Source organism: Varanus komodoensis, unplaced genomic scaffold (genome assembly GCF_004798865.1).
Source record: "Varanus komodoensis strain SLA01 unplaced genomic scaffold, ASM479886v1 scaffold53, whole genome shotgun sequence".
Lineage (NCBI taxonomy): Eukaryota > Metazoa > Chordata > Lepidosauria > Squamata > Varanidae > Varanus > Varanus komodoensis.
Genome location: NW_025336126.1, coordinates 5,691,875 through 5,715,322, shown reverse-complemented (window position 1 = coordinate 5,715,322; position 23,448 = coordinate 5,691,875). Strand labels below are relative to the sequence as shown.

The 23,448-nt window shown below is 47.1% G+C and overlaps 1 protein-coding gene across 2 annotated transcripts; it reads right to left on the bottom strand.

Annotated features, from left to right (window-relative positions):
* Positions 1 to 9: 9 nt before the first annotated feature.
* Positions 10 to 23,446, bottom strand: PAQR4 (progestin and adipoQ receptor family member 4). 2 transcript variants are annotated; one of them, XM_044447953.1, is made up of 3 exons: positions 23,152 to 23,444; positions 5,346 to 5,564; positions 10 to 4,009 (listed from the first exon to the last, which is right to left on the bottom strand). In XM_044447953.1, the coding sequence occupies exons 1-3, from the start codon at positions 23,315 to 23,317 to the stop codon at positions 3,576 to 3,578; spliced, it is 819 nt and encodes a 272-aa protein (XP_044303888.1). In that variant the 5' UTR covers positions 23,318 to 23,444; the 3' UTR covers positions 10 to 3,575. The 2 variants fall into 2 exon arrangements, with proteins under 2 accessions (XP_044303888.1, XP_044303889.1); XM_044447954.1 differs by lacking the exon at positions 5,346 to 5,564 and having other exon boundaries at positions 23,152 to 23,446.
* Positions 23,447 to 23,448: the final 2 nt, after the last annotated feature.

The following is a 23,448-nucleotide window of genomic DNA, read 5'->3' as shown; positions in this document are numbered from 1 at the left end:
GTTAAATGATGAACTGAACTATAATTCCATTGCTTTTAATAAATTGTAATCTCATGATCCTCCTAAGCATTTGCCTGTGGCCAGGCAGAGTTAACACGTGTGTGTGTGTGTGTGTTTAAAAAGCACATATTGAAAAATATACCTGACTTCAACATTAGAGCCACATTCCATAACTTAGAGCATCGGAATAGGAAGTCAGTGTTTAGCCCTTCAGCCACTGGTCATGCTTTCCAGTAACTCAGGATGGGGAAGCTGTTGCCCCTCCTATGTTGTTGGACTCAGCAACTTCTATCAAACCCAGGGATAGCAGGAGTTGCAAGCAACGTGATCTGAAGGACTGCAGACTTCCTGTCTGTGCAGGCACTGATTTAAGTTTAGAGCCCATCCATGATCGAAGCTCTTTGGTTTCTATTACTTAAGTGGAAGGTGCTGGATTTAAATCTGGTTGGTTATCCTACATGATGGTTACACCCTTTTCCACCTGGTTGTCCTAGTATTTGGAACTTCAAAAGAACAGACATACCACTGTGTATGACAGGCCATGAGAAAGACTGGCTTTCCTTAGACATCTCTTTTTATTAGTAGCCCAAACCTAATCATTTGCCAACAGAAGGTTCTGGACCTTAAGCACCAACAGTTCCCTTCTCTCCCCCATTTACGAAGTGCATTTGTTAAAAATTTGGTGCCTTGCTCACCTATTTTAAAGATATGTAGCTTCAGCCCAAAGAAGCTGCGAACATTAACCATGTCCGTCTACCCTGAGATAATAAGAGACAAGACTGGGCTGGCAGTAGGTGAAACCCCAGCCCAAAATAGCAGCACAGAAAAGATGCTTCACACCCCAATGTGGGAATCTTAAGTCAGTCCTCCTCTCTTCCTACTAGGGACCTGCTCATACCCTCAATGCATCCTCCCACTGAATTTGCAGAATATAATCTGTGGCAAAGAAACAAAAGGCCTAAGCCCTGTATTTCCCTTACTGAGGCTGAAACTTTTAAACCTTACAATAATTGCTTCCAAGATCCTCGCCACTCCCATTTTATCAGTTTACTGTAAGATGTAACTGACAGTTCCAAGTTTTTATCCAACATTTCAATTCCTTGCTCTAAAGAATAAGATCTAAACTAATGTGACATGAATTTACAGGTCTTCCCTTGACTCCAAAATCAACCTCAGGCACCTGTGAGTTGAGGTGGAGTTGTTCAGCCCTTTTGATGAACTTGGGGCTGCAGCCACATTTAGTTACACTCGCCAGTAGACCCACTGAAAACAATAAAGCAAGTTAAATTTTGACTGATTTCAATAAATCTAATTATGATTAAATCTGGATCCAACCCTGGTTGCTTTTCTGCTCAAAGTTATAGCTTCCCCATACCCCTATCTTCCAATGGGGGGAAATGGAGGGTGGGGGGTAAATTTCTATTACCTGTTCTATCATTCACGGAAAAATGCAACTATAAGACATATGCTGTTTGTCCTGGAATCAGAAGAAAATCCAGATAGACTTGGTTTACTACATACTGAAAACTAGTCTTCAGGATGGATCATCAGAATAGTTTTTGCACATGCTCTGTTGCTCGGCCACTTATACAATATGGTTTAAGTTGGCACTGTGCAGAAAACAGAATCCCCACTATGGGAGGGGGCTAGCATTTTCTACAGCCGGCCACATTCTTGTAACTTAGCTAATGCATTAGCTGGATTTAAATTAAAATGTACAAGAGTCACCAAATATGGATTTGGGTAGCTGATTTTCATCAGCTCATTTAGGTGTGTTCCCTTGAAGCCAAATAAAACTCCATGGGGTGATTTTTAGAGCTGCCATAAAAAAAGCTCCAGCTGAAGGACTTTCACATAAAAGGCAAAACCACACCACAACCCCCAAGAGTCCAGATGCTGAAGAGTGCTAGGGCCATTATGTCAAACAAACAAACAAACAAACAAATGATGGTTTATCTTGGCCTCACTTGCACTGAGTACCTAAATTATTGGTCAGCTGATGAAGAGTCCTTGGCCAAATTTAGGCACCTAAGGGGAATGTCTGGCTTTCCAGTTCCTAACCACTGGGGCAAGATAGGAGCGCAAAGGATAAGAACTTGCCGCAATATTATTGGGACTCAGCCTTTTACCTCTGACTATTTTCTGAAAACAGCCCACCCAAAAAGCTAGTTATAGTCCATTGACCCAATTAAAAACAGTGTTTCTGCTTCAGAATAAAGGAACTGGTGATTCCATTTATACCAAAAGAAAAGAACTCAAAGTGAGATCTTCAGCACAGGCCAGCTGGACCATTCAAGAGGCAAGTGAAGGAAGTGAACTGAAATTTGGAATAAGGATAACTCCTATGCAACAAAGGGCAGTAAGAAAGGGAAAGAGAGCAGCAGCTCATTTGTATTTTAGTTATTAGTACAGTTGCAGCAGCAACAGCTAATGATAAGGTGCTCTCCAAATCCATGCTAAAGTAAGCTCTGGAAGCACCCACTCTTGCTTAAATATAGTTGTGGAAGCAGTAAGGAAAAAGTCCAACCCAAGAAATGTCATTCTAGGTTGATCCCCAGATACCTCCACCAGGAGACAAATGGAAAACTGAGGTGTGCTGTGAAGGAGCCATGGTTCCAAATTTGGTGAAAACCAGAAGGGGAAACCTGAACTCAACTTCCACCCTAATTCAGTTTCAAGGCCCCTAATTAGCCCTCTGGTGGAGTGGTGGTAGGGAAAGCTGGTTTAGTGCTTCAAGTCATTTCAGAGCAAATTAAATGTATTTTGAGCATCACTTCTGTAATAAACTGGCTGACTGCACTGAACTCATTTCTTTCTACAAGGTCCTTATCACCACCACTCTGTGCAGTAGACCTTGATATCCAGGTGTCTAAACCAGCCCTTTAAAAAATAAGAAAATATTGCATGGTGTCTGAAAGATTCCTGGATAAAAAATCTATTTAAATAACTTGTCCCTATAAAGCAGAGAAGCTGTACTCAAAACAAGTGTCCTCTACTAAATCCCTCTTCTCTCAGTGCATAAATCACCAAACAAGGTGAAAGAGATGTCCAAACAATGGTGTTCTCCTCAACCACCACCAAAGCCAATGGAAGTCTAGCTCTGATGACGCAAAGGCCTATAGCCAACAAGAATTGATGCAAAAGACTGAAGGTAATGAAGAACCTTCACTAGTGCAACTGACGACTCCCTGCAAGTTTTAAGACAGTAGGTCACCAAGCCAAACTATTTCTTAACCTTTCTGGCTCATCCCCAGCCACTATGGTGGTAATTCGGAAGAACACCTCTAGCTAATCTAGAAGTACTTCAGCCAATGGAAATCCATTGTTATAAAACCCAAAAGTACCAAATCCTGTATGTTTGTGTGTGTGTTGATCCATAAATATTCAACCTATGGGAAAGTGTAATCCCAGAAAATGCCCTATTCTAAATAGGCTTTCTCCAAGATATACACATGTACTTCCTTGTCTGCTTCAGCCCTTGTAGAAGACTTTGAACAATGAGAACTTATGGCCCACACCTCAGAAGTCACCCACTTCTCGATCAATAGGGTTCTTCTGCAAAGGTGCAGAGGCTGTCATTCCATTGGGCAGACATAGTTGCCAATCCACTGTAGATCAGCCACTACTCCCCAGTGGAGATAGAGGATGCTGACCACCACCAGCACGTGCATGATCTGATGACTGTTGAACCAGTAGTCAAAACGGCCCGGCTTCCAGCGCTCAGGCACTCTTGAGATGTTGATGACACCACCAAGAAAGGCCAAGCCGTCCATTATGAGGTATGAACGCAAAGAGGAAGGGTGGCCAGTGCCCAGTCCCACCCAGCGCAGGTAGAAGAAGAAGAAGCGGAACAAGGCCTGCCAGGCAAAGGACTGCAGACGCCGGACGCTGGAGCGGGCAGTCACTGCACAGAAGATGCCATAGCTTGACAAGCCACTGTAGGATAACAGGGCAACAGTGCGGAGAAATGGTGCGCAGGCCAGCGTGCAGTAGATGATTGGCAGAGCACCTGCGGGAAGGAGACACCATCAATTTGTTATATTTCCACTACACCTGAGACTTAATGTTCTCTGAGCAGATTTCAAACCGCTAAAACAATAAAATGCTATATAACACAAAATACAATATGAATATCTAAAAGAGTAAAATACAAAATAATGCTAAACAATAAATAGCACAGGAGCCGTGCAACTGCCATACTGAGTTAGAACTAAGTTTCTAAAATGCCTGAAATAAAGAAAACAAAAGAAAGGTCTTTTCTTCCCACAAGACTGTCCCTCCATCAAATAATTACCCAGAAAAGCAAATGGTAATCACAGTTTGTTTGCCCACTTTCTAGTGCTCTAGAGATTTGTGCTATCTTCCACATCATCTCAGGGACAGCTGTTGACTCTCCAGACACCTCTGTTCTCCCTCTTCCCCCTTCTCATATTTTTCCCCAGGATTTCTCTAACTTTCACTTCAGCCTTTTACCATGCACAGGAAATTCAATTTATCATATATCCCCCTCCCCAGCAAGGATTGCAAGCCACTTCCATCTCCAATTCCAGTTCCAGTCCAATTGTGTTCCCAACACAAGCTCTGCTTGCAGACAGTCCCAGATTCAATTCCTGACAACTCCGTATCAACCTGTCAGGTCTTCAAGCTCACTTTTGGAGGCATTATTTACTGGCCCAGCACTAAGTCAGCTTGGCAGGCACTAGAAAGGGCCTTCTCAGTGGTGGCCCTCCCCGATGGAATTCCTTCCCCACATAGATATGACTGGCTGCCTCCCTTTTAAAGAAATCTTTAAAAACTCATCTTTCTGGCTTTTCGTTGAGAACAGTTATCACAGTTCAATATTTGAAGCTGTATGTTATTTCAAGCAGCTTCTTAAAAAATAGAAACCCTTATGAGTTAAGGTGCTTTGGTAATTTTATATTACTGTCATATATTGTAAGGCGCCTTGGGAACAGTACAGTCTTGACAGGAAGGGAAGAAATATATTAAATAAAGAAAGAACCAGTTAAAAGTCAAGTGGCAAGCGATATGAAAGGCCTGAGCCAGAGAGCTTTGTGAGCTGGTACCAACCTAGTACATGTTACAAGACTCAATGCGCCTCTGTTCTGACTTGGTACAAAAAAACCTTCCTAATTTGCATGTATTGCAGGATTTGGGCCTGTTCCAGGATCTACTTTCTGAGCTAGTTGTCATTCATTCAACTACTTCCCCAATCCCATCAGTAGAAGTAATATGGCACTCTACGTTTTCAGATATTCTGCCCCACTTCTCACACATTTTCTCCACATTACCCCCCCCAGTCAACAAGTCCCCATAAACTGGGCAGGGGGACTCTTTTAACTCACCCAAGGTGTTAACCATGCATACTCCACACATATCAAGGGTCAGCAAGGTACGGTAGACTGCAGGGCCGCCCTCGTGGTTCATGAAGAGGTGGTAAAGCACGCTGCCCAGCTGTGGAAAGATACAAGCCAGGTAATGCACAATTCCCAGCCATGATACTGAGAGTCGGGCCCATGGAATGGTCAGTGGGAGCACGAAGAGACACGCCAACAGAGGGATTCCTGAGCAAAAAGGAAAAAAAGTAGAGTCAAGTCTCTAACTAGGGACAGAAAGGGAAATTGTCCCTCGTCTTGCAATCTACTGAATTCCTACATTGTGCATCAATCGAAAAGTTCTCCCCCATGCATTTTTCTCTAGTTTTAGATCCATAACATCCCCACCACACACACACACAGCTCTCAGCCCCTGTTCCTGCCACGCAGCTGGCACAGAATGGAGTCCAAAGACACTTCGTAGACCATCAAATCAGCACCCCCAAATGCATCAAAAAGCACATTTTGCGCTGAGAAAAATCTGATGCACTGAACACCCTTTGATAGAGTTTATCTAATCTCCTCTTGCTGAGTACCACTCATGAAACTTTTGGCAAGACCTGTCCTGGTGCCCTAACATAGACAGAAGAGGAACAAGAAAAGTAAGAGAAATACCAATGGCAATAAAATGGTCTTCGGGGAAGCTACAAGCTCCTCAGAAGAGCACATATGACAACAGAGACAGCCGGAGTTAGTGTAGAACCTGCATGCAATTTCCATATTATGGAAACTCGTAATATGTGTGCCTCTTTAAGGCACACTTAAAGAGAAGAGAATTCAAAGAGCCATCCTGGAAGCATGTGGAATCTGGGGCCTGCCAGATGTTGTTTGAATTTAACTCCCATCAGACCCAGTTATATAGCCCATGGTAAAAGAATGATGGAAATTGCAGTCTAACGACTAAGAAGGAGAATGTAACATTCCTTCCAATGCAGTGCAGACTGGATTCCTTTTTCTCCTCCCCAAAGTGCAACAACTCCATCACTAGTGAATGCAGCCACCCCTCTTAGTCCTAACTCTCCCCTTTTCCAATTCTCTATTCCCCTGGAGGTTGCAGCTTTACACAAACAGATTACATCTCCCAGAGCCCAATTACTGTGCTAATTGAGGCTGCCTGAAGCCAAATCTCAATTAGGAAGGTGATAAACACCCCCTTGGAGTTCATTAAGAAGCCAGAAATTCTCTTTGAGAGAGAAACAGAAGTGAAATCGAGGAGAGGCTGAGTCGGGAGGGAGTCTCATGAGGCCTGTCTCTTCGCCCAGAGCGATGCTACCACCCACAAGGCTGGCCAACAGTTTTTCCCCCTAAGGAAAGCTGCTTAAACAGATGCACAGCAAGCAGAAATTCTCTCGTCAAACTCCTCGTCCTAATTCAAAATAGTTACACTTCTTTTACTAGGTAAAATCTTGCCCCTCTTGCCACCTCTGCCTGACACATGTTAAAAGCATGGAGCTTCAAAGGAAGCATGGGGCTTACAGAAAAAAAAAGCGGGCAGAGGGGAGACAAGGCAGCCTAACAGGACTGAGCCACTTTACTGCTCTAGACTCGCCTCTTCATTTTTTTTCCTTTTTCCTTGGAATGGATGAAGCTGAGAAATGCAATGGGTGCTGCTCTATTTGCTTAGCGCAACTCCCTGACACAAAATACAAAAAGGCACCCACCTCTCTTGAATTTTATGCCATGCAATTAGCAAAGATGCAAAGCTCAGGCCAGGAAAGGAGAGCCAAACCTTAAACCCATTAGCCATCCAAAGTGGGACAAAGAATGCGGCTTTCTCTGCTGCTCTGTGAAAAGCTGCTGTGTATGTGAGAGGAAACGTATGAAGCTGCCTTGCACCAAGATTGGGGACTCTCGGTCTGAGCTCCAGTTTGATTTAGAAGCAGCTCTGGAGGCACTCCAATCTTGTGAGGGGCAGAACAAAAGATAAAGATAGGCCAAAAATCCACAAACTGCCAGCTCCTTGTAGTTTAAAAGACTTACTGCCAGTAACTTGAGCCCTAGGAAAGACACTTTTACTTTCAGAATGGGAAGGGAGGGGGACGCAAAAGCCAGGGACCCACCAAACAACCAGGGGTTGGAGGGAAAGGATGAGGCCAGCAAAGGCGTATGGACTGGAGGGCTGGATAAGGTGCCCAGGAGATCCAGATTTGGTCTCTAAGCCAGAGGTTGCCCATCTTGCTTTACACAAAGCTAGACTGCTAGTTTATCTATCCCAGCATTGGCAATCCTGAGTAGCAGAAACCCTCCAAGGACACAGGAAGATCAAGCTGCTCCTCAAGATCTTTTAACAGTGAAATTGCAAGGGATGGAGCATAGGCCCTTTGGCCCAGAGAGCATTTTTATGCTAGAACCTCTCACTCCTGTAAAGGGACCACAGGACCTGGTTTCATGCAGTAGTAGGATAAGGGTGAGGGAGAGGACTTGCTGGTTCCCAAGCGGGATGTGATGCCTCCAGCCCACCATGGCCCCTGTTCCCCAAAAGGGAGGGGGAATGGCAAGCAACTTAACAGAACAAATAAAACCCAAGAGCTAACATTTATCTAGCAGAGAAGGGAGAGGAGTATTTCAAAGGCATACTTTCCAGAGTAGATGCCCTGTAAAGACTGTTGCAGAAAAACAGCCATTTTGTGGTATCTCTGAGACTAAGAAATTGATTACGAGGAAAAACTTTCAAGGGCTACAGCCCCTTTCATCAGATGTGCATGACATGGAACTCAGGATAACACTTCATACTTCTTGAGGAAATCAACTGTAGTCCACAAAAGCTCATAGCACAATAAATTTGCTCACCTTTAAGGTATTACAAGATGCATTGTTATCCCATAGAAAAGCACATTTGTGTGTGGCCAAGTGGGAGGAGGAGGACAGAGCCCAGAAATTATCAGTCTCCAAAGGGTGGGGTTCCGTCTCAACCGCTTATCTGGTTGCACAGTCTGGGGCTTTAAGGTAGCTGCGTGCCCCAGTTGTGTACATTGGTGAAGCAGCTCGCAAATCAACAATGGGAGGATGGAAGGTTGGTTTTAGTCCCCATCTTCTTTCAGAATTCCTTAAAGCTGGGAATAATGGGAATTGCAGTCCAACACCTCCAGAGGGCCTCAGGTCACAGAAAGCTGCTTGAAATGTCCTCTCCTTTTCTCTTCACAGTCTCCCAGTGTGCCCCTTCCTTGTCCACCAGCTTCCGGTCTCCTCAAAATTCCCTGCCCTACCTGAGTTTCCAACATGTTGCCAGAAGGTTGCGATTACATTTTGTTTCCACGCTTCTTCAAAGTGCAGCATGGCTCTTGCTGGCACCCCACCAATATCCTTACAATAACCCTGAAGCAGGTGAGGTGCGAAAAAGGTGCTTCACTCCCAAGGTAATCCAGTGAGCTTCATGGATGAGGGTTATGGAGTGGAATGCAGGCCTTCCTTGGTATAGACCGTCCTGGACTGTGAAACCTCCATGACTGTGCCACCCTTACAGACCATCCCAAAAAGAGAAGGGCTTGTACCTGTGAAAATCTATGGCAGCCTTCCCCAACCCTGCACCTTCCAGACAGGTTTGGACTACAACACCCAGAACACCCAGTCAGTGGCCCTGCTGGATGGGAATTCTGGGCGTTGTGGTCCAAATACCCCTGAAGGTCACCAAGTTGGGGAACAATGATCTATGGCAGTGGTGGCGAACCTATGACACGCGTGCCACAGCCGGCACACAGAGCCCTCTCTGTTGGCATGCGAGCCCAGTCGCCCCAGCATCACCCCAGCAACCAAGCATCAGATAACAGTGCACACAGGTGCCATGTGCATGCTCAGAAAGGAGTAGTGCCGCCAGGCGATGACGTCATGAGCCGCGACTCATTAGGCTTGACTCGTCCAAGCTTTCGCATGGCCAGTCAGTGCACTGCCAAGGTTATATGCAGGTGGCGCAGTGGCTTAAACCGCTGTGCTGCCAGGCTGGTTGATCAAAAGGTCGCCGGTTCGACTCTGCACAACGGGGTGAGTTCCCGTTGCTCCGTCCCAGCTCCTGCCAACCTTGCAGTTCGAAAGCATTTTATCTACTAAAAAAGGTGCCTCTTCAGTGGGCAGGTAACAGCATTCTGTGCACTTCAGTGTTTAGTCATGCCGGCCAAATGACCATGGAGACTGTCTGTGGACAAACACTGGCTCCCTCTGCTAGGAAATGGAGATGAGCACTGCCCCCTAGAGTCAGGCATGACTGGACTTAATGTCAAGGGAAACCTTTACCTTTATATACACACACACACACACACACACACACACACACACACACACACACACGTGCTTGGATAGGCTGTGAATTGTTTTTTCTAAACCAAACCCTCAGTTTTCAGGTTTTATTGCATTGTTGGCACTTTGTAATAAATAAGTGGGTTTTGGGTTGCAGTTTGGGCACTCGGTCTCTAAAAGGTTCACCATCACTGGGTTAGCGTTAGAAAAATGAGATGTCCTGGCATGATTTTGATGGTTGGAATGTGTTTAGAGTGGGCAGAAATGATGAGCTGTGCAGAAAAAGCTACTCAAGCAAGGCTTTTTCAAAATCGCCCTCTTTTCAATGGAACTTTAGCCCTGTATTAGGATTAGGGTTAGAAAAATGAGATGTTCTGGCACGATTTTGATGGTTGGAATGTGTTTAGAGTGGGCAGAAATGATGAGCAGTGCAGAAAAAGCTATTCAAGGAAGGCTTTTTCAAAATCGCCCTCTTTTCAATGGAACTTTAGCCCTGTATTAGGATTAGGGTTAGAAAAATGAGATGTCCTGGCACGATTTTCATGGTTGGAATGTGTTTAGAGTGGGCAGAAATGATGAGCTGTGCAGAAAAAGCTACTCAAGGAAGGCTTTTTCAAAATTGCATTATTTTCAATGGAACTTTAGCCCTGTATTAGGGTTAGGGGTGTGCATCAGGTTAGGGTTAGGGTTAGAAAAACGAGGTGTCCTGGCATGGTTTTGATGGTTGGAATGTGTTAAGAGTGGGCAGAAATGATGAGCAGTGCAGAAAAAGCTACTCAAGGAAGGCTTTTTCAAAATTGCCCCCTTTTCAATGGAACTTTCACCCTATATTAGGGTTACGGGAGTGCACCAGTGTAGGGTTGGGGCAGTGGTCGTGACTCATTAGCCGTGACTCATCCGAGCTTTCACATGGCCAGTCAGTGCGCTGCTAAGGATATATATTTGCTTGGACTGGCTGTGAGTTGTTTTTCCTAAGCTAAACCCTCAGTTTTCAGGTTTTATGGCAGTGTTGGCACTTTGCGATAAATAAGTGGGTTTTGGGTTACAGTTTGGGCACGTGGTCTCTAAAAGGTTCACCATCACTGATGTATGGGATTGTCACTGTTATCAACTTCTTTGATGGCAAGAGAGAATCATCTGTGAGGTTTTGGCCTCCTCACAGCGATCTCGATACAGCTGGGATTGAGGGGAGCAGGAGAACCTTTCGCCATCCCTGACACAGAGAGTGGTCACATCCCAGGCATACACAGGCCTATTTGCCCCCCAACCCTCAACCCATCACTGCATGCAGCCCTCAGGGCTGCAGAATTTCCTACTCCTGATTTACTCTGACTGGCCAAGACAGGGGGTCTTTCTCAGTCCTAACTGAGATGCCACGAATAGAAAAGGAGACGTTGTGCATTCGGGGCATGCATCACTGACTTCACCTCAGTCACCAGAGAGTGTAGGAACTGAAGTCCAAGATTTTGGGCCTCTGGAGTGGAGGAACAGGCACTGCCTCCCACAGGACCTAGGCTGAGGGCAAGCTGCTTCCCCAAACAACTCCAACCAGCAGCTGAAGCTTTAGAAACCTGACCTGCCAGTGTCTTCCACCTGCAAAACCCTTGTTGGTCCTCAGCAGCTCTACCTGGAGGGATGACAGCCCCAAGGACGAAGCCAGAAGCCGTGTCAGCAAATCCCTTGCAACTGTGCATTCTGCTGACGGCAAGGCAAGGCTTGTGGTCCCCGTGCCAGCTGCACAACAGCAGACGCCGCCGATCCATGTGAGCAAGTCATGCAGCTACTTAGTGCATGAGGAGGAAAAAATAGGGTGTTTTCCCCTTGCGGAAAGACCAGCGGCCCCAGCCCTTGCATCCCCACCCATACATCTACTTAGGAAGGAAAGGGACTTGCAGTCCCCAAGCTCAAGAAAGAGTGGGACTGCCTAGGACCTGGTTTAAAGTTTTCAAGCAGGATACTGGCTGGCACAGGAAGGAAAAACACAACAGAGTGTAAAGGGCTTCTTCCACCAAGTGTTTGTTCCCTAAAATGGCTGACAGAACTATTAACAAGAATTGAATAATTGGTGAGGTTGGGTGGACCCTAGAACTTCACCACAAAACTGGGCCTCTGGTGCAGAATTCAGCATGCTCAGAATTTCAGCCTGCATTTTAGAAAGAGCCGGCTTCCAGCTCTTAACACTGTGAGGACAGGTGCAACAAGTCAGGTGTTAAACTTGGACAAGGGCGAGGGGAGGGGGTACAAAGCCTTAACTAGTCCACAAAGTACACTGAGCAGCCATGGGCAACCACAATCTACCTCCCAAGGTTGTTGTGAAGAGAAAATGGGACAATCTCGTATGTGCTGCCCTAGGTTTTATTTGTGGGGGCAGAGTAGGAGAAAATATGCACACACACACACAAGCAATAAATATGCAGAGACTTAATTGTCTGTAGAAAGCCGGCAGTGAGAACTGAGAAACTGGCATTTGGGGGAGGGATGGGGCCCCTGCTTACACTTTGATCCCCTTCCCCATGATTGGCACGATGTTGGCAGAATTCAGCTATAAAAAAGTACACACACAAAACCTTGATAACTGTGCCTTGCAAGTACCAGTCACAGAAGCCTCCTGGAGAAATCTGGCAACCTTTCCAGCCCTGTGCCTCACCTGAAGTCAGAGAACCTTCTGTCTCAAGGCAAACCTTGTACAGATTCCTGAAAACACAATTTCTGTCACTTTTTGAAGAACACAGGAGTGTATTTCCCTACACTGAGAGTCTCCCAGTGAGATGGGGTGGAGGCAGGTGAGGGGGTAAACATTTGAAAAAGGCTTCCCCAACCAGGTGCCCTCTGAATGTGTTGTATGCAACCGACTGGGAACGATTAGGAGTTGCAGTCTGACACACCTGGAAGGTACCCGGTTGGGGAAGTCTAATTTAAAGTGCATCTTTCATTGCCATCCTGCCTCCGGGCCCTAGAAAGAACAGCTGACCAACATTCTCCAGCTGTCCTCATTCCTTTTCTCCCCGCACCTCTCCCAGTCTGTTTCACCACTTGCCCGCTCCCTGACCTGTCCCAGAAGCACAATCCCAGCCACGCTCTCCTCCCCGGGGACATGTCGCCGATTGAATAACCGACCCGGAAGCGTCAGGCCTGTGTAGCATTAAACAGTCATGATTTCACACTCTGAGCCAGAACCGGCGCCTGAGATTCCCGTGTTCCTTTCGCAACAGTCAGGAATGCACCTTCCAGCTGTTCTTGCTCTATATCTACTATTTTATTAAATAAATTTCCATTTCTATCATTCTGTATCTTTCTTTATATCAGTGCTTCAACACGAGCAGCCTTGGTTTCTCTTTTCAGTTCTCATTTATATGAAGCAATGTACGATGTATTTCACTAAGTAAAGGGGACACAGGTCCCAGCCCCAAACAGATTACAGTCTAGCTTTCCCTTTTTTCCTTTCTTGTTTCCTTTTTCCTGATGCATGGGGGAGTGGAGGAAGAGAGGAATGAGGGAGACAAGGAAACACCAGAGACCGAACATATGTACAAATGCCGTTGCAAATGAAGGTTCCCACTTCTGTGTTCCAGCATCCAGGGCTTCACACTCTGCAAGAGTTCAGTTCAGGCTCCCCCTGCCATCTCCGGGGTCAGCTGCTAAAGTGTAATCTACTTAGGTGAGGCGCTGCTATTTTAGCATCTCTGAGACAGGATCTGCCCTCGTTCCTGGAGCTTCCATGACATTGGACCCCTAAGTGGAGGGAAGAGGTAGAAGGGGAGACAAAAGAGCTGAGCCTATAATAGGATCTTCATTAGCTCTTCAGAAGGAGCTAAGTAAAAAACGGTTCTACGAGGGTGAATAGAAGGTGAACGGCTATGACCCTCCCTGCGGGAGACTAGGAAAAAATGGCATATAACCCAGAGCAAGACAGGATCAAAGGATGCAATCTTGTCTCTTAGCCGCAGGGCTGACACTTCAATACAGCAACAGAGAGCTGAAGCAAAAGCATTTGTGGTCCCTTGGCTAGAAGTACCAAACAGGAAGGTATACATAGAATTCCCACAAGATCTGGCTTTTTTTTTTAAATGGATCAGGCTAGTTTTTCCCAACCTGGTGCCCTCCAGATATGTTGAGTGACAGCCCTTATCATCCCGTGCCAGGGGATGAGCGGAGCTGCTGTCCATCAGAAAGGCACCAGGAAGGGGAAGGCCAGAACATCATTCCTAAAAGCAGACCTTCCATATTTAGGTGAAGTCTATCACCGATTACCAGATGCTGGGATCCAGCCTGCTTTGTGAGCTTCCTCCGGTTGTTCCCTGTCAGAAGCAGGCAGCTGGCCCCGATTGACCTTTCTATGGATCCAGCATCAAGGCAGTGGTGCTTCTTTGGGCACCCGTCATCTGAGGTTCGGCGAGTGGCTACCAGAGACGGCCTGCTCTGTAGCAAGAACACAGCACTTGCGTCCCAGCTTCCCCCACCACATTTGCCCAGCATCATTTTCATTCAGATACCAGGCTAAGTCCACTTTCGTTTAAGCCTTGAACAGCAATTAATATTGATCCTCTCTTAGTGACTATCGGCCTATTTATTTGTTTTGAGAATGCATTATTTCATTTGTTGGGCTGCTCATTTGATTTCCCTGCTTTATACCTCATTAAAAATTAAATTTGTGTTCTGTTGTGTATTTTTATAAGATTGTAAATAGTAGTAGGGATTTTTGGTGGAAAAATGGTAAAAGTTAATAAAAATATAATCCATTAAAAAGCTTTAAAATTACATTTGTAAACTGTCTAAAAACAGTCAGAGACCAGGATGCAGTTTTTAAAAAAATGCAAATAAATACTAATAACTTTTCTCACCCTGAGCCTTTCTGCCTCAGTGGCCCATCTGTAAAAGGGCAGCAAAAGCATTGCTTATCTCTGGAAAGAAACGTTAGGAATGCTACATAAAGCATTTGCAGCTTCAGCAAGCGAAGGGGACATTATTGCTTCTCCACTGTACTTGAATGGCACCTTTCAGTGCAAAGGGGAGCAAGGCTGGTCTACTTTTAGCCACTCACAGAGCCATGTCCCACCCAACACTGCAGTCCACCTCTTTGGCCACACAATGCTGCTGGGGTCGAGACAATCCAGAACCGCTCACGTTACCCACACAGCTGCCTTCTCCTCCACCTACGCAGGGGTACCACTGCTGCATCCTCTCAGCAACAAGCTCCCAGGCTCCCACCCTGCAGTGACACCTCCCTTGTATCTGCCCTCATGTCTCCAGGAACCTCACAGACTTCTGCCCGCGCTGCCGGGGGGGTTGTTGGCCAAAGACCAAGGTGTGCCTTGGAGGGCCCAAGGTGGATATTTATTTGTTTATTTGTTTGTTTTATTGAAACATTTTTATGCCGCCCCGTTCGCCGAAGCCTCGGGGCAGCTTACAACAATAAGTTAAAATAATTATAAATCAAAAATATAAACATTAAATTAAGAATACAAAAATACAGTATAAAATAAGCCGCCCTGGCCAGATAAAATCCAATAATATTAACAGTTAAAAGCATCCCTGCCCAATTATCCGCTACTCCCCTCTCACTCATTTGCAGAGCTTTGATAGCCATGTATCTGTAAAGACGCAGCGTGGTGTCCCAGTTTCAGTGATGGAGAAGAAAAGAGAGACGGGCTCATATCCACACTCAGCTCACTGTGTGATCTGAGGCAGGTTGCCGTTCCCTGGCCTAGCCTACCTCAAAGGGTTGTTCTCCGAGGATCAGAGTTCTGAATGCTTGAGGGGCTGTAAAAAAACAAGGGAACACATCCCACCCTTTGCTGTTCCCTTATCCCCAGCCTTTTAACATGGGAACATGTTAAACATGAGAACATGAGAACAAGGGAAAGACTGTATATGCCACACTAAGCTTCTGGAAAGAAGGAACTGATGAACATGTAACATAAATAAAAATAATACCAAATAAATTAGTGTGCTACAGGAGGATAACTTTTGCTATGCAACACAAAATTCAGCACCCCACATTTCTTAAGTTAAAAATAAATCTAGCCCTTACGACTGGAGAGATAAGCCTGAAGGACAGGTGAGCCGTTTCTATGAAGGCAGGAAGAAGATTAAGATGCTAAGGATGATGAGAAACTGCAAAGTGGAAACAGGTGGAAGGCAGCAGACATGTTCCTGCTTTTCTAACCCATTTTTGGATTGAACTGCCCAAGAATTGGCCACACTGTGCACACCAGACTGGCCCAAAATCACCCAGTGAATTCCATGGCTGAGTGCTGACTTCCACCTTGATCTCCCATGTCTCAGCCCAACACCTTAACCACAGCATCAAACCCACAAGTGTGGCCAGCTCCTGTGATGTATCCCAGGGCTAGCAAGATCACAGAGTAATTGAGTTGGAAGGGGGCCCATACAGCCAACAAGTTCAACGCCCTGTTCCGTACAGCACTCCAAGTCAAAGTCTCCCTGGCAGGTCCAGCTGCCTCTTGAATGCCTCCAGTGTGGGAGAGCCCACAACCTCCCTAGGGAATTGGTTCCAGTGCTGTACTGCTCTAGCAGTCAGGAAACTTTTCCTGATGTCCAGCCGGAATCAAGCTTCCTGGGACTAACACCTATTATTCAGTGTCCTGCACTCTGGGCTGAGTGAAATCTTGGCCCTCCTCAATGTGACAGCCTTTCAGCTACTCGAAAAGTGCTATCCTATCTCCCCTCAGACTTCTCTTCTCAAGGCTAAACATGCCCAGCTCTTTCAATCTCTCCTCAGAGGGTTAACAGCAGCTCTGAAAAAGAAGTAAGACAGGGGGGCCATCAGAAGAACTGAGACTTCTGGGTTAGGAACGTAAGAACCCATCTTTATACAGAGTGAGACCCTCAGTCCTTCCAGCCAAATGTTGTCCCTACAGGCCAGCAGCAACAATTCTCCAGACCTTTGGAGTGCAACTTTCTCAACCCTGCCTGGGAAAGCCAGGAGGTGAGCCTGAAAGGCCTTCTGCAAGGAGATTACAAGCACTGGCATGGGGCTGCAGAAATGGTGTGCACTGGCCATTTCAGATTCTGGTCCCTGTAAAGAGCAGTCCTTCCTGGAGCTCATTCTGCAGTGAGATGCTGGGTGTCTGCCCCCAGGTCCTGCCCTGACTGGGCTACCGAATGTCCATCCATTCTGCAGATCTTTGAAAAAATATGGGGGGCTCTTGAACCAACAACAGGTAGCCAAGATGCCGGGGCCAAGAGGAAGGGGCCATTTTGTTCCTATTATCTCTGCCTCTTACCTGGGGAATACTGCTAGCCACTGGGCATCCTTTGTATCCCCAGAAGTGGAGGGTGTTTTGGGGTTTGTTTGTTTTTTCAAGTTTCCTCAGCAGTTCAGAAGCAGGCCTATCTAGTCCCTGGACCCGTGTCTCCATGCAAGCTCCTCGCCCCGTTCTTAACACAGGGCGGCCAGGAGAACACAACAGCTCCTTCTCTCACTTTCTGCCCCACTGCCTGGATTAGCCAGGATCAACAGTGCTTAACTCACGGGAGCTGGAACGGTAATTCCCAGCAAGACTCCCAGGTCCTGCAAAAGGAGAAAACAGAGCTCAGCTAAACCAGAGAAGCAGTGGCCCTCACACCAAGTCAGAGCACTGGCCAGGCAGAGCGTTTGGGCACTGGAAAGGCCCTTGGAAAGCATCCAGTCTACTCCCCGATGAAGACAGGATCAGCGATGCCAAACAGAAGCAAACTACAGTGAGCTAAGAATGGCATCATCTACTCTGACCGGTGGGGCTCTTCTGAGGCCTCAGGTGGAGTCTTTTCCAGCCATGCTTTTTCTTCAGCTTCGGCATTAGCCCTTTCCAGGATTTGGGGCTGCACTAATCTGTATCCTTAAAACAAGAGGCAGGGCTACTTTGCTGCTCTCCCTCAAATACACGGCTGCATTTCAGCACCAAACATATCAAAAATCCTCTGGAGGGCTCCGAGTTGCCTCCATGGACTACATATGCCAAATCCTGAATCTGGAATTGTCTACACAGCTCAGTTTTACTCCTGAGCAGTGGCCCCAACTAGTCCCCAGGGTGGTCCCGAGCAGGGACCTGAAAAAGCAGGAGCAGCAGCAGCTCAGCAGGGAGAGGCAATTTATAGATACCTCTAGGGCCTAAATAAATAGGGACAGAACTTTTGCACTCTGCTTTTAAGGTTCCCGGTCACATCTGGTCATCCACTGTTATTAACCAGATACTGGACTAGATACTCTGCAGCTCAGGGACCGAGCAGACACTCTGGCTGCATGAAGCCCCAAGCTCAATTCCTGGCATCTCCAGGTAGGGCTTGGAAAGACTCTTGCCTGAAACTGCTTCTGGAAGGCTTCTTATGGGCTGACCAACCTTTGGCCTGATCCAACATGCCAGCTCCTCTGTCCCTGCTCTGCCCCAGTTTCCCCCTTGTGCTTCCTCGGGATCCAGCCTCAGGCACCGAAACTGCAAAGCAGCTGGTACATGCCGCTCCCAGGGGATCACCACCCCGCTGACACTGCCAAATTTGCGGCATATTATCCAGGAGGCAATTCCACTGGGAAACGAGTATGAGCAAGCTTAAACACACACTCAGCATTCCACCTGGCTCAGCAGAACAGGCTTCCCCTAAGCAAACACCTTGTTTCTAAAGAAAGATGCCTTGCTTCATGTATCCACCCCACAGAGACCCCTCCAACCCAGTGCCTTTCAACAGTGCTTCTCTCCCCACTTCCCTGAATTCGCTGAGGGGAAGGACAGAAAATGACAGACAAGCTCCCTGAGAGTCCACCGCTGACCCGGCCTCTCCCCAGGGAGGAGCACCTGCAAGGCCTTCGTGTGGGTTCAGTTTATGGGAAGTGACGGTTTGGCTCCGAAGCCCTGGCAACCCACAAGGCTTCCATGGCAGGTGCCCTGAGAGATAAGCCAATGTGGAAAGAATCCCATTCATTGAGGGCTTTGAAATGTGCTGCTTTCATCCAGCGCCTGAACCTCTTCTGAGCACAGGCAAAAACAAAAGCCAGGGAGCCTGTCGTCTGTGTGGGATATTGATCCGTGAAACACCCACACACTCCCCTCAGGCAGACCACGCTTTAGACACTGACTGCTTACTCATACTGCTTTCTTTGAAACTTTGAAGTGTGCAACTCTATTGCAAAGCTGCCTTGTTGGCAAAGGATCACTGGAGCCCTCTAACCGCCCTTCACCACTTTGCACAACAGTAATTGCTCCTTGCTTCCTCAACGCTCTTTGTCCTCGTTTGATACTAGAAGGCCAAAGACAATTTCCTGCCTCGTTAGGGATCTGGTTGTCAACATGTGCCAGATCACAAACAAAACTCCGTGTAAAAGCCACCTGGGAGCAATGGGTAGGCCCTAATTCCATGGGGGTGGGGGGTGAAGAATATAACACCAAGCACAGAATCAAGGTTCCTTGAATCTAAACTTCCTCCAGCTTTTTAAAGCGCAAGTTTCTAGCCCTTATTGTTACAGAGATACACTTGAAAGCAAATGAGCACAACAGTGCTTACTACAGCATAATAAAATGTGCCCACTGTGTCCACACAGACAGAGAATGGCCCAGTGTTTGGTGGAAGCACATATGCACACACATGGGCCCCAGGTCCAAGGGAGAGGCTCCCTTGGTAATGGCACTGGGAACGGTCCCTGTTCGAGATGCTGCAGAGCTGCTGCCAGTCAGAGGCCAGCACAGAGTGGGCAACATGGATCAAAGGCTTCAACCAATGCAAGGCTGCTTGGGATGTAGCCAAGCGCTGGCAGCACTCAAAAGAGCCAGAGCTGTACTGTACTGTGCTGGCCTAGGGCTTGGGAGACCGGGGTTCCAGCCCCATTTGGCCACGCAGCTCACGGCCTCTCTGCCTAACCCACTCACAGGGCTGTTGTTAGGATAAAATGAATACGAGGGCTACATAAGCCACCTTGGGTTCCTTGCAAGAGTTAAAAAGGCTACATAATAAAGTAATAAGAAAAACAATATAAGAATAAAACTAAAGTAGTAGTGGTACTATACCATTCCTTCAAGACACTCTTAATACAAGAAGAAACACTCAATACAAGAAGCAAAGAGTTGAAGTCAGATCAGCCTGAAGCCACAGAAGTTGTGAAAACATCCTGCCTAGATTGCAGCACTCAGGAAAATCAGTTTCAACATATGCACGGGTTTGAAATGGAGCCCACTGCTCTGCTCCACACAATGAGTTCCCGCAGCCCACTATTTAGCAGGCTGACACATAAGAAACGGTGTAAAAAAGGCATTGCTCCTTCACTGAAACCAGTTCCTCTGTGGGCTCACAAAGACAGCTGGGAAGACGCACCCCCCACCCAAGCAGCTCACTCCCTTGCCCAGCTAGCCTCATTTCCCCTGCTCCTTTCAGTATCCCAGGCAAATGCACTTGCCTGCAGCAGAAACATGATTTCCCACAAGGGACTGTGAAAAACCAGTGCTAAGTTTCCCAAAAGCTGCCAGGAAACAATAGCCGAGAGCTCAAGCCCTGGTGTGCAGGGAGTTTCTGTGGTGGCTTGATGCCAAGGGAAAGGCACTCCGCACATGCTCAAAGGTACTTTATTCTTTACTCTTATTTACTGATGTAGCACACTTATATTCCATCTTTCTTCTGTTGTGACCTTAAGTTGGCGTACATGGAGTTCCCATCCAGACACCAACTTTGGCAAAGTAGCTACATCAAGTGCCCAAGAAGACAGTCTGGGATTACAGATATTACTTCTTCTGATGATCTAGGCTTTGGTCCCTGTATCAAGATCTCAAATTCTGGGAAAGGTTCCCACAGCCAGTAATTAAAGGGCTGCATAATTCTTGCAGCATAACCAGAACACAACTACAGGCAGCTTAACAGGTCTAAAATTACTTAGTTGTATTAATTCTTAGTGGAAAGAGCCTGCCTTGTGGTTTTTCTTGTACTGCCACAAGGAAAAGACTAAAAAACTTAAACAGTAAAAAATAATTGAGTGAATGTCCAGGAATTGGATTTGCAATATTCCAGAAGGACTAAATATACTGACCTGGGCTATAAATACAGCTCTGGAGTGAGTCCTTGGTATCCTTTCAAATATAAGAGCTACCACAACATAGTAGCAAGATGCGAACTAAGAAATTGTGGGTTCAAGTTCCATCCCAACCAGAAACTCACTAAGTAGCCTCAGAAGAGCCAATACAGAGATAATAAAATCATCCGACCTGATGAGGTTGTTGTAAGGATTTATTTTATTATATTTCGATCATGCCTTCTTCCTGCAAGGAATCCAAGGTGATTTTTATACTCTCCTCCATGTTATCCCCAAAACAACAATCCTGCAAGGTAGGATGGGCTGAGAGTCAGTGACTGGCCCAAGTCACCCAGTGAGCTTCATGGATGCACAGAGATGAGAACCCAGATCTCCAAGTCCCATTGGCCATGAAGTGCTTTAAACACTCAAAAAGTGCTATATGTGTACATGTTGTTTCTCCCACATCAGCCTAAAACCGGTTTGCCCAATTTGTGATCCAGCAAGCCAAGCACAGCCCCAGCAGCCCTCTGTGGTGACCTGGTAGGTGCTTAGAAATGCCCCTGTTTTCCAGCTTGGCAGCAGGAACAGGAAGTGTACCAAGTCAGTGGTGTCCACAGGGCAGGCCTTTAGAGCAGAGTCCAGGGAGCCAACTGGGCCCAGAGTCTAACCATTAGGACCACTTACCCCAGCATCTAACCTCACCTAACTGCACCACTCTCACGGGGTTACAAAGTTGTCCAGACCTTATGTGCCTATAAAGTTTTTCCATGCTCCCAATATCTCAGTGATTTTGCCCTGACTGATCCATTTCTTACTTATTACACTGAAAAATACAAAGCAATTTTCTGTAGTGTTCCCAGGCAGCCTTTCAACCAGTTTCACATCTGCTTAGCTCCAGAGAGCTGGCTGCACCCAATGCCTTCAGACTATGCCTTAGCCATCAAATGTGTTACAAAATGATTCACACTCTATCTGTGGGGCAATGTGCAGATGAAAAGAGCAGTGATGATGAGGACTAGTCACTCCTGTGGCTGAATTGAGGAAGCTAAACTCAGCAATAACAAAACTCCAGAAGACTTGCATTGCCAAACTTTCCCTTCCTCTTCCCACATGCAAGTCAAACACAAATGCAGAATCACTCCCACCCAACCAACCCAGCATAGCATGGAATTTGCAGTCTGCTGTCTGTGTAGTGCACTCTAGCATAACCTGGAGTTGTATCTCTCCGGGCAGCCTCTCACTGAAAGCAATGACAAAAGCACACTGTATGTTTTGCCAAGACTCTGGTCACATTTCACTGGTACTCAAGCTTAGCACTGAATGGAAGAGGAATTCCAATGCACGCCTTTCCCGTTCACTTTCACCATGGGCCAAAGGCACTGAACCGTACGTGCCAAGGGGACCTTTATTCTCCAAAGCCTTCCCATCCACCCCAATATGTCTTGCACCAACAAACAGCTTACTTGCACAGTCTCTCCATGAGCTGCAGATCTGTGGCCCACCTAACCCAAGGCCCCCGGGGAGGCACCTTCCCTCCATCCCTATCCAAGGTCCTTTCCAGGTCCTGGACTGGCCAAGTTTGGGACCTGAGGCCTTCAGCATGCAAACCACATGCAATGACCCCTCTTTTCAAGAAGTCAGAGGTTCACCCTAGAAACACACAGCATATGAAGTTACGGTTGCCAAACAAAGCTTTACTAACTGAAACCCCTCCAATGCCACTCAACAAAGCTCATCAACTTTATCCCAACTCTGGCAAACTAACAGCCCAGGAAGGCATGTTAATTCTTCATGATTTGTAGGGTCACTGGTCAGCAACAGATGCCATAAAGTAAAATGAATACACCCTGAAGTTCAGGAAACACAGACGCTGGGACCTGGGGCAAGAGAAAGGAGGTGCATGTTTGAAGGAGGGACAAGTACTTACATCCTCCACGGGAGGCTGGTTTGCAGTGCAGCTGCTACATGAGGGGCAGGAAAACATACGGAGCCCTCGAATGACCCTCCAGCCATTACTCTGGTGCCAACTCCAGTTTTCTCCAAGTGCCAATGGAGCTGAAGCCCAGAGAGAAAAGAGGGGCGAAACTGGGCGCTGGGGTCTTCCAAGCCGTTTGGGGCAGGAGGTGGGGGAGATACAGGCCCTGGGAGGGGGTGTTTGGGGATGCGGGCAGACTGGTGCAATAGAAATTATGCTATTTTTATTATTATTATTATTATTATTATTATTATTATTATTATTATTATTATTGCAATCATCCAAAACAATGCGGATATGTCAAGATGCAGCAGTACTAGGGGAAGGGTGCAGGAAGAGAAAAGGAAGGGAAGCTCCTGCAGTTCGGGGCACTGCCAGGTTTCTCCCGGCGGGGTCCAGCGTGGCGGGCAGACAAGCGCTGCATTCGTGAGGAGGGCCCTACAGGGCGACCAGCAGGCTGTATAAAAAGATCAGGAGCGGGGAATCTGCGGGGGAAGCGCGGACGGGTGGGGTGTAAGGGAAGGCAGAGTCGTCGCTGGAGAAGCATGGGTTGAGGGGGCGAGGCTGCAGCGGCTCACCGTGGGTGTAGATGTTGCCCAGTTCGTTGTGCAGGTAGAAGAGGCTGCGGAGACAGCCGGACCCGGAGCTGACCGGCCGGTAGCCCGTCAGCACAAAGCGGTTGAATTGCAGGTGAGGGGGGGAGCTGGCCCAGTCCAGGAGCCGGGGCCCCCCCAGGAAGGCCATGGCCGGGCTCCCCCCCCGGGGTCAGCTGCTGGCCGGGTTTGGCATCCTCTTCGTCCTCCTTCCTCTTGGGGCTGCTGATGCTGCAACCAGCGGCTCCTCCTTGGGCTCCCGCCCGCTTATTTCCCCTCCCC